This window comes from Panthera pardus, unplaced genomic scaffold (genome assembly GCF_024362965.1).
Source record: "Panthera pardus isolate Hobbes unplaced genomic scaffold, ASM2436296v1 HiC_scaffold_21, whole genome shotgun sequence".
In the NCBI taxonomy this organism is placed as follows: Eukaryota; Metazoa; Chordata; class Mammalia; order Carnivora; family Felidae; genus Panthera; species Panthera pardus.
Window position 1 is genome coordinate 66731159 of NW_026526777.1, and position 19077 is coordinate 66750235.

The following is a 19077-nucleotide window of genomic DNA, read 5'->3' on the forward strand; positions in this document are numbered from 1 at the left end:
AGTTACTGTTCACCTCTCTAAGCTCTGTTTCCTCCTCTGAAAATTAGGATACTAACTGCTTTTCTTTTTATCCTTATATATTTTTTCCAAGTAACCTTTTGAGTCCCCTGAGTCCCATTTATATCCATTGTTTTCTAATTCTGCATCATCACTGGGGGGAGGAAGGAGAACTTATAAGCAGAAGATGGAAAAGCAACAGAGCCAGAGTAGGCGACAAAGTACTCACGAAAATGGAAGCCGGCGAAAGCTTTCCAAGATAATTAGCTGTTACATTACTGGGCTTCCTTTATTGCCACTTCTAGTCCATTTCCCATCAAGTATTCTTAATTTTTTCTTCACAAAATTAGACAGACTAGTAAAGCACTTGGTCCAGTATTCATTCATTTCTTTTATTTATCTTTTTATTACATTTACAGTCAGTCCTCTATAACCTGTGGTTCTTTCTTGTTAATTTTCTCTTGAAATTATTTAATAGTGCTTAGTGAGTGCAGAGTTCTGTTTGTGTCGATGAAAATTTTAGAACATTTTAGAAGTAGCTACTGGTAGTGGCTGCACACATTGCGAGTGTAATTAATGCCACTGAATTGTTAAAATTGCAGTTCCATATTACACTTGCGTATATTACAATTGCAGTTAGATATTTCTTTTTTTTTTTTTTTTTTTTTAATTTTTTTTTTTTTTCAACGTTTTTTATTTATTTTTGGGACAGAGAGAGACAGAGCATGAACGGGGGAGGGGCAGAGAGAGAGGGAGACACAGAATCGGAAACAGGCTCCAGGCTCCGAGCCATCAGCCCAGAGCCTGACGCGGGGCTCGAACTCACGGACCGCGAGATCGTGACCTGGCTGAAGTCGGACGCTTCACCGACTGCGCCACCCAGGCGCCCCTGCAGTTATATATTTCTTAAAGTTAAAAAAAATTAACTAGAGGGGCACCCGGCTGGCTCAGCCGGTGGAGTGTGCAGCTCTTGATTTCAGAGTCATGGGTTCAAGCCCACGCTGGGTGTAGAGATTAGTTACAAATTAAAAAAAAAAAAAATCTTTAAAAAAAAAAAAGTCTTCGTTTAAATAGAATTAAATAGAGCTAGTAGTACAGGACTGGACCCAGTATTCCTTCCCTTGTTTATTTCACCAGGCTTCTGATACAGGGAACTATCAAAACAGAAGTCCCACCCATATTCAAATCTAACCAGAATGCCAAAAGGTCACCCTTCTCTGACTGCTGCTTTTCATGCCAGTAGTCAAGATGACCCTGTGGGGAAAAGACGATGATCTAGTACATCTTCAGGTATAAATAGTGAAGAAGGGTCTGAGCGCCCCTGTTGTGTCTCCCCCGCTTATAGAACAATTACAGTGGGGGTTACGGTTGAATTCACGTTGTTTTACAACCGAGTGGGGTGTTCCTTCCTCAAATTCATAATGTTTGTTTTCCTACGTAGGTAACACCTGGTGGATGGTGGAAACTATTTACATTTTAAAGTTGTCTTCCCTGTGAAGTTATTTTTAATACGCGATGGTTCCCTTTCCTAAAATTCTGTTGTTACGTTGTGCTGTTTCAAGAAGCTCAAAAGCTATGTTCAGTTAACAGAACTAATTTGCAGTCCTGTGATGATTCTGAATACTTCCTTCTCCATTCTGAGGAACAGACTTTAATACATTCTGCCTTACTGTGTCAGGAAAAGAGTTTTTTAAAATTTCAAAACTTCTTTTTAATTTTTTCTAAGTTTATGTATTTTGAGAGGGGGGATGGAGACAGAGAACGAGAGAGCATGCACACAAGTGGGGAAGGGCAGAGAGAGAGAGAGAGAGAGAGAGGGAGGGAGGGAGGGAGGGAGAGAGAGAATTCCAAGCAGGCTCTGTGCCTGATGAGGGGCTTGATCCCATGAACTGTGAGATATGACCTGAACTGAAATCAAGAGTCAGAAGTTTAACCAGCTGAGCCACCCAAGCTCCCCAGTACAAACTTCTTTTTAATCCAAACACCATTTCGTGCTCTCAGGAGAATTCTATTAAGGATATCTACTGTGAGTCACAGCTGAGGATACAGTAAAGAATCAGATGAACTTCTGGTTTCATCTTTTGGCGGCTTACTTGGGTAATTTTACCCAAATTGTTTTTTAAATATTTTTCATGCTTCCATACTTTTGTGAGAACATGATTTTTTTTTTAACTTTCGTTTATTTATTTATTTTGAGAGAGAGAGCAAGTGGGGGAGGGACAGAGAGGGACAGAGAATCCCAAGCAGGTTCCCTACTGTCCGCACAGAGCCCCATGTGGGACTCGAACTCCCTAACCGTGAGATCATGACTTGAGCCAAAATCAAGACTCAGACACTTGAGCGACCGAGCCACCCAGGCGCCCCAGAACATGATTTCTTAATAACTAATACTTAAGAACAGTATTTTTCATGCCCTTCGGAGCCACTGTGGCTGGTCTGCTTTCTTCCACGTGCTGTGCTGTCCTTGCAAGTCCTCTGTTCTCTCTTCCAAACCTCTCTTCTCCCATGAGTGACTCTGCCCCTCACAGATTTCCTCACCGCTCGTCACTCTTTCGATCTCTCTGGTTACGGTGGAATGTGGCGGTACCTTTTATCGTCGCCAGGTTTTCCCTCTTTGCTGGTCTCCCTGCTTTCATTCTCTTGCCACTTCTGCATTGCTCTGCTCTGGCTGCCGCTGAACTTGGCTTTGACAACTGCTGCCAGCCCAGCGGGAGTGTTTGCCGTGTCTTTTAAGCAATTAGGTTCATCACATCAAACGAAATAATTTACACAAAATCTCCTACTAGAGACCTAAAAATATCTACACTAATTTGGTTCAGAAATGTAGAGACTGTATAAATGAAACTTTTCTGGGTTCGAGAAGCATTTTTAAATCCAGAATAACTTTGCTCAGTAAAATGATAGCTTAGTATCCAAAGCACTAATATTCTTTCTTTTGTAAAAAAGAGCATGACACACTCTCACCAAAAGTACAACCTGCACTGTTTTTAAAAAGCTTCAAGGGGTGCCTGGGTGGCTCCATCAGTTGAGCATCCGACCAGGCCATGATCTTGCTGTTTGTGGGTTCGAGCCCCACATTGGGCTCTGTGCTGACAGCTCGGAGCCTGGAGCCTGGAGCCTGCTTCAGATTCCATGTCTCTCTGCCCCTCCCCTGCTCACGCTCTGTCTCTCTCTGTCCCAACTTGTACTCTGTCTCTCTCTCTCAAAAATAAATAAACATATAAAAAAAAAAAGAAAACATAAGAGGCTTCAAAAACATTTATGCTCATTTCATAAATTTTTAACATAAAAAGTTTACCACATGTACAGGGTCCGTGAGGCAGAGAGAGATTCACTCTCTTGTTCCCTCCTCAGTAATTTTATGTGACTCCTTTTATGCCATGACATTGCAGATACAGTGGCTAAAAATTCAGATGGGGGCACTGCGTATAAAGCCTGCATTTCAACAGTTGTCCGACTGCAAGAGTTATCTGTTTGCTGAATTTGACTATCCCAGTTTGGGGGGGAAAGGTGAAATTTTATTGCAATACTCATAATATTCCAACATGATTATTTTAATGTCAGGACCCAAACTCCCTTTACCCAAGGAGCTTGTAAGTCATTGCCAAGAAATCATTGACTTGCTTGGGTCTGGAACCTGGGAGCACTGTATTATCTTCTCTTGAAACTCTTCAGCTCTTCGCAGCATAAGAAATATGTTATTCAAATTCAAGGTAGCATCATGATCCAACCCCATATTGCTAATAAAAGTCTACTCAGCCTGTAGTAGATTGTTCCATGAGGGAGTGGGGGTGAGGATGGTGTTTGTTTCCTGAATAGGTGACAGTCACAGCAAATATTGGGTACATTTTATGAAAATTAATCTGTCTTTTCACCTTGAAAATAATCATAGTATGTCCTTCAAGAGATTCCCTTTGGGAGCACATTTTAGCAGCATGATACGCCGAATGGAGTAAACCATTCATTTTTCTTCATTAATATGTACCTGTGTAGTCTATTTGTGGGGATGTCGTATGTCCACAAAACTATATTAAATGCTTCAGATACAACTGATACTTGTTTTTAGAAATAATTCAGAATGTGGTAGCCGGGGAGGAAGCCACATTGCCACTGCTAGGGACTCTAAAAAGTTTTTAATCTGAAAGAGGGCAAAACATGTTCCCTGCTCTGTCTGTATTGGCAACATTTGCTTCGATATCTTCAGGTCTGCCTGTGTCCCAGGAAACAAAATAGGGAAGGACACAACCTAGACCTTTCTGATGGGGAGAATGATGGCAACTCAAAATTGCTGTTGGGCTTATCTTCAGAGAAGCTGTCTAAACAAAGTGACTTTTGTGCAGCCTTCCTGTCTGTGTCTTGGCTAGATCGCTGGCATCGGGGAAGTTAGGCGAAGATGAGCCATCGTGTTAACTCCTTACTGAGTCAGATGGGAGGCCAGGACCAAGCTGCAGCCTTTTATGAAATTGTGTGGCTAGCTGTTCATGGATCCTGGACAAAGGAGCGTTTTAGGAATGTCATTCATGGCTGTTCTGCCCAGAACGGCCCTTCTGGGGGGAGCAGGGCAAATCCAGCTTCCTCCCAATGGAGGAAATGCAGTCTTGCAACCACAGAAGAGGGTTCATGGAAAATGGTTCGTCCAGGATTGATGCCAGAGTCTCCAGAGGCTCCTGAGGGTTATCCAGGGATGACCTACCTTTTCTTTGTGCCAGATGGCCTCATCTTTCCCTTTCCTTTTTATCCTGCCCTCGAAGCCTCCTCATTAGTGCGTTACTGCACTTGCTTGTCGGGTCTCTTGCACTTGGCTTCTTCTCTTTTCCACGTAATCATCCTTTCAGTTTACATCGTTACTGCCCCTTCTTGGACTTTTGCAATAGCTCCTTAGTAAGTTTCCCCGTCCCTCGTGTCACCTTGTCTCTCCCTCCAAATGGTCTTATATTTGCACTGTCTAAATTTGGGGTCTCAAACGATACCCCAAGGGGCCAATCAGGTACTAGAAGTAAATTAATGACTTCATCTGTCGAGAGAAGGGGAAGGTCCCCAGGCCTCATCTGGAGGTACCCACCTTCGTAAAACACTGTGGATGCCATCAAGCACAGCTGAGGGTCTGGGTCTAACACAGTCAGTTGAAACCTCTGTTGTGAAGTGGTTTTTTTTGCCCTGTCAGTCTCTTCCCACGACTCCGTTGGCTCCGTAGAAAGGCTGTCTATGTGGCTCGGTATTCAGGACACTTGGTAGCTGGCCCACTCCAGCTTCCCGGCATGCCCCCTGCTGCCCCTTTGCGCTCACCCTGCACTGTGCTCAGTTGGCCTCTGCATCCCAGATGCACTCAGGCCTGGTCACCTCTGATCTTTACCTTCTGTGTTAGGGTGCCTTGGAATGAGGAACCTCCTTTCTACATATTTATTTTTTACTTTTTTTTATGTTTATTTATTTTTGAGAGAGAGAGAGACAGAACATGAGCAGGGGAGGGACAGAGAGAGAGACACAGAATCCGAAGCAGGCTCCAGGCTCCGAGCCATCAGCACAGAGCCCCATGTGGGGCTTGAACCCACGGACTGTGAGATCATGACCTGAGCTGAAGTCAGACACTTCACGGACTGAGCCCCCCAGGCGCCCCATCCTTTCTACATATTTATGCCTTGCTTACCTCAAGATCTAAGTCCGTGCCCTTTTTGTGGGTGGAGTGCCCAGGACAGCGCCTGGCTCACGGTCGGTCCTCAGTGAATGCTGGCTGCTGCCATTATTCCTTGATCCCTGAGCTCTTTACTATTTATTCCTTCCAGACTGCTCTGCACCTCAAACAAGGGAGGGGCTTGAGCATCATCCCTCCTGAAGTCCTGTCTAGGACTGTCCTCTTTCTCCATTATCATAGGGCACACAGCAGTCTTCTACAGACTCATTGCAAACTCCTGATGGGTGGGGATCCTGTTAAATACATTCTTGTATTTTCTGCAAAGCCAACACACAGTGTTGTCAATAACAGTCACCTACACAGGACAAGGTTTTGTTTTTAAACCTAGTTTACTTAGAAAAATAACCTTTAAAAGACATATTTAATTTTGATTATTTTAAGGGAAAAATCTGTTATCCAAATTAAGTATGAGCTAGGTGCTGTCTATATGTAAACTGCTCATCTGTGTATTCATTTTCTCTTTGGCATATTTGTTAAGCGCCTACCATATTCTAGAAACTGAGGACACACCAGTGAACACAGGTCAGGTCCCTGCTCTTGTGAAGCTTACTCTCTAGAGGGAGTGACACATAATAAGTAAGTTCACATAAAAATGAACAACGTAGGGGGCACCTGGGCAGCTCAGTCGATTAAGCTTCTGACTTCAGCTCAGGTCATGATCTCACCGTCCCTGGGTTCCAGCCCTGGGCTGGAGTCGGGCTCTGTGCTGACAACTTGGAACCCGGAGCCTCCTTCAGATTCTGCGTCTCCCTCTCTCTCTGCCCCTTTCCCACTTAGGCTCTGTGTCTCTCTCAAAAATAAACATTTAAAAACAATTTAAAAAAACAACGTAGGCTCAGATCTTGGGAAGTGCCGTGTGCTGACATCTCAGCAGGGTGGGGGAGGGAGATAGAGCTGGCCGGCAGGGTGGAGGAAGGCGCTGGGAGAGCCAGTGCAGCTGGGGCGCAGAGAACGGGTTAGAAGGAACCGCAGGGTGTTCCGGGTGAAGAGGAGGCTGAAGCTGGGAACCCGCAGGGCCTCGGGGCCAGGATAAGGAGCTGGAATTGAATTCAAACGGAGGTTGAATGCCATGATTTTGAGCAGCAGGTGTGGCCTGATCTGCTTCCTGGCTGCTCTGTGGAGACTCGAATGTCCGGGGGCGGGGCCAAAGAAGGGAGACCGGTCAGGTTAGTGGCTTGGTTGAGGTGAGAAGCAGTGCAGGGTCGGGTCAGGGTAGCAGGGGGGTGTGGTGAAGGTGCACTTTTGAAGGAGAACCGACAGGACTCGCTGATAGAGTAGATTCGGGTGGGGCTGGAAGCAGCAGTTTGGAGGGGAAGAAAATCAAGTGTTTTGGAGTCTGTTTATTTCAACAGTTGACTGGGGGTTAAGAAGTGGAGTGGTTCTTGACATTCTTACCATTTCTTTTCCTATTCTGTACTTATTAAAGCGTCCTGTTATGCAAACAAAAACAAATTACAAAAACACGAGGTAGTGCCTTACCTAGAAACTCAGAGACATTTTAAAACTCCTGTTTTTATTTTTTAAAAAAGCCTTTTTCCTTTCAAAACCACTCTTTTAAAAGTTCAACATTGACCTGCTTCATCATTATTTTGTTCCTCTTTTGTTTTTGTTTTTTTTTTTAATGTTTATTTATTTTTTGACAGAGAGAGACAGAGCATGAGTGGAAGGGCAGAGAGAGGGAGGGAGACACAGAATCGGAAGCAGGCTCCAGGCTCCCAGCTCTAAGCACAGAGCCCGACGCAGGGCTCGAACCCACGATCCGTGAGATCATAACCTGAGCCGAAGTCGGACACTTAACTGACTGAGCCACCCAGGCGCCCCGATTCTGTTCCTCTTTTTTGCGCTGCCCACATCGCACTGTTCTAACGCACGTCCTGGGATAGGAGGTCACCATTGTGTTCTTCCTGGATGATGGCTTTCCTCCATATAGCTGCCTCCTCCTGCTCCAGCTGTGACTTGTTACATTACTTTGCTGTATTAGAGGCCATGACATTAATCTACTTGCAGATTAATTGCACGACCCAAAAGATCTTTCATCCACCCATCTCCTCCCCCATGTCTCTAAATCAATGGATTTGGCCATTAGTTTAAGTATCTCTTAATTGGGGTGATGTGTAAGATAAGGATTTGTTGCTAGAGATAGAAAATACTCTCGAAAGACCAAAGCACCTGATTAGGTTTATTTGAAAATCCTGTTCATCTCACTTTAATTGTAATATGTAACAGACTATATGCAGCCAAATTTTAATAGCCCTAGAAAATAAGATCTTTTCATGTAAAGGAAATGGCAGGAGGTTTAATGAGTGTGTATTCAAACTCTGCCGGTAACTGGTGCTACAAGGTAGGCGGGTTAGGTTAGCTGTCTGAGCATGGCCTGTTTTGTAAAAGGGGACCAATAACTCCTACGTAACGGAGTTGGGAAGACTGTGTACAGATTCACTGAATTATGCCTCTTATTACATAAAGTGTCCCGATTCACAAAATAAGGGTTCTTGTTATGGAGCCCAAGTCTAAAGGAACAGGCAGGGAACGTTGCTTACTCCTTCGGTGAAAGTGGCATTGAAGCTGACACGTGCTTCTAGAGTGAAATCACTGGCACTTAAGCTACTTATGATTTGCCAATATGATTTGTGAATGTTAATTCTCAAGTTAGAAACCGTGTGTTCCTGCTCCAGATTCACCAGCCTTGAAGTTCTGGATTGAGCAAGCCCATATCACTAAAAGAATATTATTTGGTATCTGTTTTCTCCTTTAATCTCGTGAGGAGGCAGTTTAACGGGAAGGCCTCTGAGTGTTTTTCTTGTCACGTTAGGATTTACTGTGCCAGGAGAGTTGCAAAATAAATTTATTTGTTCGACTAGCTAATTCTTAAAACGCTCTGTGGGCTGATCACTGATATTTGAGGGGAAGTGCAGAAGAACTATTTATTTGCAAATATACAGACTAGGCCAGATGGATGTCTTGTTTTGTTTTTGTCCTTAATTCTGCACTTATTCATAGAGCACCACCAGTGACAATTACATTAATTACAGCGTAGACATTCCTTTTGTTCTCAGTGGAAGCGCTGTTCTATTTTGGCTGGATAGGAAAGGAATTTGGTAATTGAAGTGGGAAACTAAATTTGGTTCTTAAAGCTTTATTTTTTCAAGATTAAGAAATTAACCTTTTTAATGCCGACATTATGGAAAAGAGGGGGGAAAAGGCATACAAACTTTTTTTAGGGGAGTTTGGAGAAGACACATTTCTTGGTGTCCGAAATCAACTTCTCTACCTGCTTCGAAACACTTGGCAGTCTTTTGAGTGAGACCCCGAACTAAGACCCTGACCTTGTTTTGGCTTACTTGACTTTGTACCATTAATTTTTTTTTTTTAATGTTTATTTATTTTTGAGAGAGAAAGAGTGTGAGCAGGGGAGGGGATGAGAGAGAGGGAGACACAGGCGGCTCCTGGCTCTGAGCTGTCAGCACAGAGCCTGTCGTGGGTCCCGAAGCCACAGACCTTGAGATCATGACCTGACCTGAGCTGGAGTCAGACGCCTAACTGACTGAGCCACCCAGGTGCCCCGACTTGGTACCAAAAAAGACTAAAAAAAAAAACTCTGCCAAAGTTGTTTCTTAAACTTGTTATGTTTGACTGCCTTGGTGTGGGAGGTAGAATTTCTGTGCTGGGGGTAGATTCTAAGACCCCTGCCCCAAACTCTTGCCAGAACAGAAAGGACCACACCCACCTGTCTTCAGAGTTTCCCCCTTGGCCTGTGTCTCCTGCACCTAAACTTGGTCCTACCATCCCTTGCTCTGTATCTGTAGACTACAGGACTACAGGGCAATTGGAAAAGAAAGATCCCTGGAGAAGGTCCCTCAGCAAGACTGAAAGGAAATAATGGAAGAGGGCACACTCCCTCACTTCAGACGCTGGGGCCGGCCTGCTGAAAGAAACAGGTTTTGGTGGGAGAGAAAAAGGAAAAGAAAGTATAAGGTGTGGTTAGATTTTTAGCCAAGAATTAAGGGTTGGGTGGTGGAGGGTGTCAAAACAAAAATGTTGGCCCATCTCACACAACTGTAATTTCTTCCCTCTTCCAAAAATCTGCCAAAGTTCACCGCCACCCATAGTAAATAAGGAGCGGGGAGCCAGTTAAGGAAGGCTTGCATTACTTACCTGGGTGACTTCCGGGCACATACCCCAGATTAGGCCAGGCGGGGGCTGAGGTAGCGACCTGACAGCCGGTGCACCATGGCTGGCTGCAGGGTCTCAGAAGCACATCTGTGTCTTTCCAGAGGATGTCACCTTGAGTTTCACCTCATCTTTCAACATACTTTTATTCATATTCACTGTCTTTTGATTTATGATTTGAGTCTGTTTCTTGAATTGATAGATTCAAAATTCATATCACAAAGATATAAAGGTAACGGTAATGCCATTCTGGGGCTCATCCTCACAATTCTTTTTTTTTTTTTTTTTTTTTAACGTTTATTTATTTTTGAGAGAGAGAGAGACAGAGTGTGAGTGGGGGAGGGGCGAGAGAAAGAGAGAATCCGAAGCAGGCTCCAGGCTCTGAGCTGTCAGCATAGAGCCCGACACGGGGCTTGAACTCATGAACCAGTGAGATCATGATCTCGGCCAGAGTCTGGCGCTCAACCAACTTAGCCACCCAGTCGCCCCCCCCCCCCCCACAATTATTCTTAATACGATTGTTTTTTCCCTGGTAGTTAAAGCGACTTGAAAACACCTATGGTGAGTGAATTCACTGTTGGTAATTGTACGACTTTATTTTATGCAGACAATAGATAGTGAATGAGTCTATGAAAATTGCCTTATTTTTTTTTACATTTACTAAAAATAAAAACATCAGTGATACATCATTGGTAGTAATATGGCCATTAAAACTAGTTTCCATTTTCCATTTCTCGCTCTTCAGAAACTTCTCGGTTTCAACATGGTACTTGTAAAATCATTTTTCTTTGTTGCATAAAGGGGCTCTTTTAACGTTGTATAAAGGGATGTTTAATGTCATTGCTTTCTAAAGAAACATTTGAAAGACCATTCTTTCGCATGTTTGTACTTTCCATTTTAATGTCACTAAAGTGCTTCAGTTTTCTCAGAAGAAAGACATCATCTGAAATACCCATTTCCTATAAAAAGATTAAATTGCTAACATTGATTTTTTTTTTTTTCTTTTTGAGATAATGGTTTCTGTAGACCCACGTTCAGGGAAGCTCAGAGATTATATTGAGTTATTTGGCCCTAAAAGCCTTGAGTTATAAAAAGAACGAACAGAATCAGTAGTATTTATGCATAGCACATTAGCAGAGATGGCTGGCTGGAACTGGAAATCGTATTAAGGATTCTATGCCATCGATCAGATAAATGACGTGACTGGCAGTCCTCAGCCTCCAGTGACCTGACACCAGCAAGGTATCATCTGGCAACACGCTGACATCTGCAGTATTAGGCCCACAATGCCCACCTGTGTCATCACCTGCAGCCTGTCCAAGCAGGCCAGCTCACAAGTTCACTTCTTTGAATCAACCTGCTGCTTGGAGGGGGGCTGCCTCTGCTTCCCAGTCTGGCTCTACCAACCGATCCCCTTCTCCCTATACCGTGGAACCTCTTTAACTCCTAAATGGCAAGAGTTTTTGCTTTTGTCTTTGTTCCCAAATAAGGGGTGGGGCGGAGGCAAGAGAGGGGTCTCCAGAGGAAAGCAGAGGCAGCTTAGAAAGGAGTTGGGGTGGGGGGGACAGGAGATACTAGCAAACTCCAAATATTAAACATTTGAGACTTCAGGCCACTCAGTTCCGCTGTCATAGCAGCCCTACACTGTGTGTGGGTGAATCGGCTTGACTGTATCCTGATTCAGTGTTATTGACAAAAAAAAGGCAGGGGCCTTTGGCCCGCCACCCATAGTTTGCCAAACTCTGTATATGCCAAAGTACACATCCCTGGGAAACTGGCTCTGAGATATTCCAGAAGAGAAGCCCTTAATATATTTTGGGCAGCAGAGCATCATTTTATAAATAACATAGTTTCGCAGAGGGACTGAGCTTAGCACTCATTTTGATGTTAAAAGTTGGCATCGGGGCACCTGGCTGGTTCAGTCCATAGAGCATTCAACTCTCAGTCTCGGGTTCCTGAGTTCATGGCATCAAATATATTTTGAGTCTCACACGTTCATTTCTTTTTTTAATGTTTGTTTATTTTTGAGAGCGAGCACAAGCAGGGGAGGGGCAGAGAGAGGGGGAGACCCAGAATCCGAAGCAGGCCCCAGGCTCTGAGCTGCCAGCACAGAGCTGGATGTGGGGCCCGAGCCCACAAACTGTGAGATCATGACCTGAGCCGAAGTTGGGCGCTCCACCGACTGAGCCACCCAGGCGCCCCTCACATGTTCATTACTTAAAAACTGCTGGTGAGTGAAAAACGAAGTGTTGGACCATCAGCCTCTGTTACAAAACAAAACCCAGCACTCGTGACTAAGCAGACAGGGGCCGTGAGTGATCATCTCACACACACCCTGCCTGGAACATGGAGCTAAGAGCCGTGCCAGGCCCAGTCCCTTGCACCCTGCATCAGGTCCCCCGGCCCTGGGAGTGGTTGGGGGCTGTGTTTTCACACATGTGTATTTGGCAGTCATCTGCATAAAGTAAAAGCGTTATTATAACGATTCTGATGATCAGTTGTGATTTTTTTTTCTGTAGGAGTTGGATAAACCTACCATAGAAATGCAAATACCTGTTGGATGGAATTAGACTTTTTACCGTTACATGTAAACTCTCTCTGACAGGTTGTTCCTGCAGAAGGACTGGTCTCTATATTAAAGAAGAGGAATGATAGTGTAGGAGGCCGTCCCGCCCAGATGCAGCAGAAACCATCGAAACGAAGAGTGAGGTTCCAGGAAATAGACGATGGCTTAGATCAAGGTAAAGCACCCGGGCTCCCTCTAGCACGGAGCTGGCTCTTGGTGTCGCTTGAAAGAGTGGGTCAGACGTGGTAGTGTGTTTGGTAATAGGATTTGTAAAAGGACACACGTACTTAGTCACTTTATATTCTGTAAAGAAACACGTGGAATCAAGCAATCATCACCTCTTCCCTCATTCCTGAACCTTTTGTTCAAATAAGTGAGCAAGCAAGTTGTAAAATTCAACGCATGGTCTCCCTGTCTCACAGACCGTGTGTTTGGAGCTCATTTTCAATTTCCTGTTTTACACGTTTTTTTAAATTATTTTAAAAATTTTTTTTTAACATTCATTTATTTATTTTTGAGAGAGAGAAAAAGCACGAGTGGGAGGTGTGCAGAGAGAGGGAAAACAAGAATTCCAGTCGGGCTCCACGCTGTCAGCACACAGCCCGACACGGGGCTCGAACTCGTGATCTGTGAGATCATGACCTGAACTGAAATCCAGAGTCAGACACTTAACGGACTGAGCCACCCAGGTGCCCCCAATACTTTATTTTTTTTTTTTTTAAGTGAGCCTGCTATTGTCTTTTTTTTTCAGGGGCAGTTAATACTCCTTTTTTGTAGGTCTGAGAAATGTTTATGGGTTACAAATATATTCCCTGGTGATTTTTTTCTTGGCTCGATAGAAGTGCCTCTGGACGGCGCGTTTACACTGTTGCTGTTGTTTACTTTTCCCTCCTGGGCTTGTATTTAAGGTAGTTGCTAGGTTTACGGAAGGCCTAGGTAAATAAGGATGGAGGAAATATAGCCAAGAAGCTGTCGTTGTGTTTCTCAAGTTTATAAAACAACTGCATTGTTACGAATAACAGTGTAAGCATGCCTTCCAAGTATGACATAAAGGGATAGCGATAGAGGTTTCTAGAGTTTTACAATAGAAAGCTTCTAATTTACACTTACAGAGGAACCTCAGAAATAATCTGTTCCCATCCCTCATTTCACCTCTGCACCTTGCTTGTAACTACCCGAGTCTTCACTGGATACAGTGCTACGCTCTGCATGAATGACACTGAATCGTTGCTTACCAGGAGGAGCCCTGGATTTACAGATGACATTCATTCGTCCGCACTCAGTGGCCATCTCGTCTCTAACCAGGCCACTCCGCTGGTGCCTTGTGGCCCCCAGGGTGACTGTGCCTCTCTAAACAGTTTCAGTGCGTGTTGATAAAACAAACAGGACAGGTGTTTAAAAATATACTGCGTTTAAGTGTTTATATATAAATATATATGATCATGAAAAAGACATGGAAGTACATGCATCAGATTGTTCATATAGATGAGGGGGTGGGAGAGCATGATGCTAAAAAACAGAAGAGATGGTGAAAAAAATTGAACTGAGCAAAAAAACAAAAACCCCAAGAGATACATTAATGATATTCTAGTTATTCGTGTGTCTAAAAATATATTTGCATATATATAAATTATTAAACCTATTGATTACTAAAATTGATTAAACTATAAATTTGTAAATCACAGAACAACATAGTTACATAATCGTGTTTATATGGGGGCGCCTGGGTGGCTCGGTCAGTTAAGTGTCCAACTCTTGGTTTGAGCTCTGGTCATGATCTCACAGTTTGTGAGTTCGAGCCCCCCATCAGGCTCCATGCTGACAGGGCAGCTCCTGCCTGATATTCTCTCTCTTCCTCTCTCTCTGCTCCTCCCCCACTCGCTCTGTCTCTCTCTCATAAATAAATAAACTTTAAAAAAATGATAATTCTATTTATATAAAAATTCTGAATCTGTGTCTTTCATCTGAAAGGAGACACATCATATTTGAGTGTTTGCCTCTAGGGTAGGAAGGGAATATGCCTGAGTAGGTGAAACATGTTCGATATTTTTGGATTTGAATTTTACAGGAAGAATATCTTCACTTGTTACTGTAAAGTCCTTCAAATAAAGTCGATTTGGTTTATGATAAGTTTTATAAAATTTGGGGGTTTTTTCATCATAAAAATAATATATGCTAACCATGAAAAAACTCCTACAGTAATGAAGTAAAACAATGTCCAATCTTCCAACCTTCCCTTGAGGGTTTCTCCCAAGGATTGATTGAAGTTTCTTACCATCTTTGCAGGATACATTCTGTATATATGTGTGCACACATGTATATACACACCAACACACATTTTTGTTCTAATACAAATGGGTTCATTATATACTGTTCTGTCGCTTCTTTTTAATTTAACCATCAATCTTGGATATCTTACTATGAGAGAACATATTAAATTTACTTCATTCTTATAAACAATTGCATAGTATTTCATTATATGAACGTCCATGATTATTTAACTGGAATAACAGAGTCATTCTCAACTTTTGTTATAACAGACTTTGCCAGACTTTGAATGTGCCTGTAAATACGCTAGTGTGTGGTGCAAATCCGTGAGCTGATTCCTAGAAATTAATTTGTTGGACTGAGTGATAGGGTCCAGCTGGCCTGAGACAGTCCTGGTTTACACCTGTTCTCCCAGCTTCTTTCCCCACTCTCTCTTGCCGTCAAACATGTCCCGTCAGGAGGATAAATTAATTTCAAGTTTTAACGGATACTGCCAAATTACCTTCCAAGAAGGTTCTGGTACACCCTCATCGTGCTGATCATACAACTTTTTAGTCTTACTCCAAAATTAAAAATTTTTTCTTTAATCATAAATGATCATTAAGACTTTCAACCAAAGGATAGTTATTTTCTTCAATATAGAGAGACTTGTATGGACATTTGTACTAAAAACCAACCTGCTAGTCGTTTTTTTTTTCTAATGTTTATTCAACTTTTGAGAGACAGAGTGCAAGCAGGGAGGGGCAGAGAGAGAGGGAAACACAGAATCCAAAGCAGACTCCAGGCTCTGAGCTGTCAGCACAGAGCCCGACGTGGGGCTCTAACTCACAGACCGTGAGATCATGACCTGAGCCGAAGTCAGACACTTAACTGACTGAGCTACCTAGCTACCCCCCAACCTGCCAGTTATTAAGCAAAGTAAAAAGAAATCACCCTACTAGCTAGAACATTGCTGTTCCACGAAATGATAAGAGTAAAATTGAGTAATTAAGATGCAAAAGTGATCTCCCTTGAAGACGTTTTTTATTGTTTAATATCAAATTGACATTGCTTTACGGTGGACTCATGATGTGAACTCCAAAGATGGTGTAACATCGAGGTGGTAAGTTGCACCCTAAAATAATGCTATGATCACATCGGAGAAGTACTGTCCTTCTTTTCTTTTTTAATGGAAGTGGTCATATTCATCGTATAAGTGAGCTAGCTTTCATTTTAGCGCTGACAGGCTCCACAAGTATCTTTGTGGTGACTAATAGGTGGGTCCTGTGGAGCCCTCAGGAGCACTGGCTTCCTGTCAGTGACTCCGCCTGTAGAGGCCCACTATTGACCAGAAACGTCTTGAGAAGACCTCAGATGCTAGGATCTCAATTCTGAGCCAGTGTAACCTTACTCTCTTCTCACGTTTGCAGATGAAGTTGGAGGTGGTTCCTGTATTTTACTGGTCTTGCTGTGCATAGCAACGGTTTTCCTTAGTGTCGGAGGAACTGCGTTATACTGCACTTTTGGTGACAGGGAGTCACCCGTTTGTACGGACTTTGCAGACAACATGGACTTCTATTACACTAAGTTCCTGCAGGGAATGGCGGAACTTAAACACTGGATCTACCTCTCCTAGCAGCACTCCAGAGGCACGGGCGTGCTGGCAGTGAGAATCAAAGAGCGAACCTTTCTAAGCAGCTTTTATTTTAGGAGTTCTGTAACACGCGTCCCCTTCCCCCAGCGAGGAACCCTGGACATCAGCAGCAGCAGCTTTAAATGGCAACACAGAGGGACTCTCAGAATAATCTGCATACTGAGCAGATGTCGGTCTGAGCATTGTGGATGGAAGGAATGGCCTTTGGAGAGCATGTGCCCTCCTCCATGCCGCTCCCTGGTGTGGTGAACTACACTGAGCAGAATTAAAAGGGCCGTGTTGGAGCCCCACCATTTTTAGCTGCCTTGTTCAAGCTAATGGTTATAACCAAGGACGCTTTTGGTTTACATTTGTTGGTCCAAAGACATTGCTTCCAGCCATCACGCAATAAGTTTGTGTATAATCAAGAGGAGTTACCTTACAGCTTCATTGTCTTTTTTTTGGTTAACCTTGGGCGCTGTGTAATCTAGGCTTTGTGCGTTAATGCCACATTCCGTTCTCCATTTGTGAAATGATTGTGTGCGTGCGTGTGTGCACACGTGGGTGCGTGCATGTGTGTTTCAGACAGTTATCACGAGCAGATACCCAGCACAGACTCACAAAGGTTATCTTGACTTTAACCTGACCTTAGATGTGCAGGCGCAGATACAAGGCATAACTGTGGAACAGATGAGTTGTAGAAATCTTGGCCTTGAAATTAGAAACCGTGACCAATAGGTGACAGTTAATTTGATTAACTAGCCAGAATTTAATCACAGGCCTGAAGGTAAAGAGTTAAAACTAAAGAACTCCTGCCGAGTGTCAGGCGCCCAGCTTCATCACGGATTCACTGCTTCCTGAAGTATGATGAATACTGGCCTCCGTTCTCAGTAGGTGAGCACCTACCATTACGTTCTGAGGATCTAAGAATCAGAATAGAGATAAAGGAGATACTAATTCCTGCTCTAGATGCTTCAATTCTGGTCACATGTAGGATAAACTGACACCTTGGCAAATGAAATTAAATTATGATACATAATTCAGTATTAACAAATCCCGCAGTCAGGTGTTTGAATGTGCATTCATATCATGGGCTTGATTGAGACCCGGTTATGGGGTCATTAAGCGAAAATCCAATCAATCCTATCTTAAATAAGTGTCTGATTTTTGTTTAAGTCCGTCAGTTTGGTGGCATTTCCTTTTGTAAGGTACAGCGGTCTAACATTTAGAAAGTCTTGCTTTGGCTTTTTATATCCTAGGCAGCATTTGAACAGAAACAAAACACATGAATTATAGTTTTTTAGCAAGTGATCATTATTTCTTGTTTATTTGTTAGGATCGTTTGAAAGAAAAAGGGAGAAATTACTTTCTAGTTGTTACTGGCTGGTACAGTACCTCCCTTGGTATTTCTGCTAATTTATTTAGATTATATGAATTTTAAAGGGCTTTTTATATGAGTTGGAAGTGTGTTGTTGAGCATGCATTCGGTTTTCCAATGCTAGATATTTAATTGCTATGTACTTAGTGTTTTGATTTTCCATCCTTTCAGTTCAGTGTATTTTTAGGACTGTTAATTTTTAAATTGGTGTTTTATTTTCACTTAATAATACTGTTGGACTTTATCATGTCGCCATAAACTGTAATATTTTCAAGGATTATAGATTAAAGATATTTATTTAGAAGTGTACATGATACTGAAATTTAGATTCGTTATACCTAAGGCTGATTTTATTAGAAGATTATTTTAATGTTCTATTATAAATTTTAAGAATTTGTATTCAGATTGTATGTAAAATATGTAAAATGTTGATGGTACTATCTTTCGTGGTTCTACAAGAGACATTCACAAAGTCTACTGTGAAGGGCATCCCCATCATAGACAAACCTCTTCTGTTTAACCCTCATGATTTCTACTTACAGGAATTCAGTGATGGTGATTTCTGCCAGTTTTATGTCAAGATAAGTCAGAATTTCCCTCCTCTTCACCTCTGTTAGGTCACTGTCGAAGTCCTAAATAATCCGTAGTGTCATATTTGCCTAAAGGCCACCAGGGCCACTGTAAGACCCCCATCAGGGTCTTACACTGATCTCACAAGGAGGTGCAAAGACGGAAACAATACCCAGTTCTAGAGAAACCATGTGTGTCCTCACCGCTTCCTGGGGGTCTGGGGGTGAGGTGAGCCCAGGAGCATCCTGATATCTTGACTTAAAATAAGCACGAAATCTCAACTAGAGAAATTAGGGCAACTTTGAAAAATGTAGCAGTCATTTATTGCATGAATTGGACTAATTCCGCCTGGTGACGAAAAACCTGTTGTCTCACGCGTGAAAAATTCATTCCAGTTTTACTCTAATGTGATTTTTTCTGTCATTGGCAAGTGCTGACAACCATTTGTAACTAATCTTCCTTAAAGACTGTGTTTGAGGGTAACAGATCAAGCTTGTAATTTAAAATTACACCAACAGAGTGTCTCAGAGAGTTTATTTGAACCCCGGGGTGCTGAGAAAAACAGCTTTAATGTGACAATAAAACGCTTTGAGAAATTGGTCTGCCCCCCAAGTGGATGGCTGCCTATTTGGGGACGTCTGCTAGGTCCCTGCGGAAAAGCTCTTCTGGTTCTAAAACTCCTCCCCTATCTGCCTGACACAGTAATTGAAATTTACTCTAAGAACTTATTCCTTCAGATTTAAAAATCAAAATCCTCTGAGCTGCAAAATTGTGTGTTATGGTAAAAAGAATTTGAAATGTGAAGGTAGGTCTTATTTTGAAAG

General features: G+C 42.8%; 1 protein-coding gene across 4 annotated transcripts in view; it reads left to right on the forward strand.

Annotated features, from left to right (window-relative positions):
* CNST (consortin, connexin sorting protein) overlaps nt 1-18852 on the forward strand; it is a 118643-nt gene extending 99791 nt beyond the window's left edge. For all 4 annotated transcript variants that reach the window (XM_019422396.2, XM_019422404.2, XM_053909418.1 and 1 more), the window contains 2 exons: nt 12465-12600; nt 16103-18852. In XM_019422396.2, coding sequence (XP_019277941.2) covers nt 12465-12600; nt 16103-16308 — 342 coding nt within the window. In that variant the 3' untranslated portion in view covers nt 16309-18852. The remainder of the gene's footprint in view (nt 1-12464; nt 12601-16102) is intronic.
* The last annotated feature ends 225 nt before the right edge of the window (nt 18853-19077 follow it).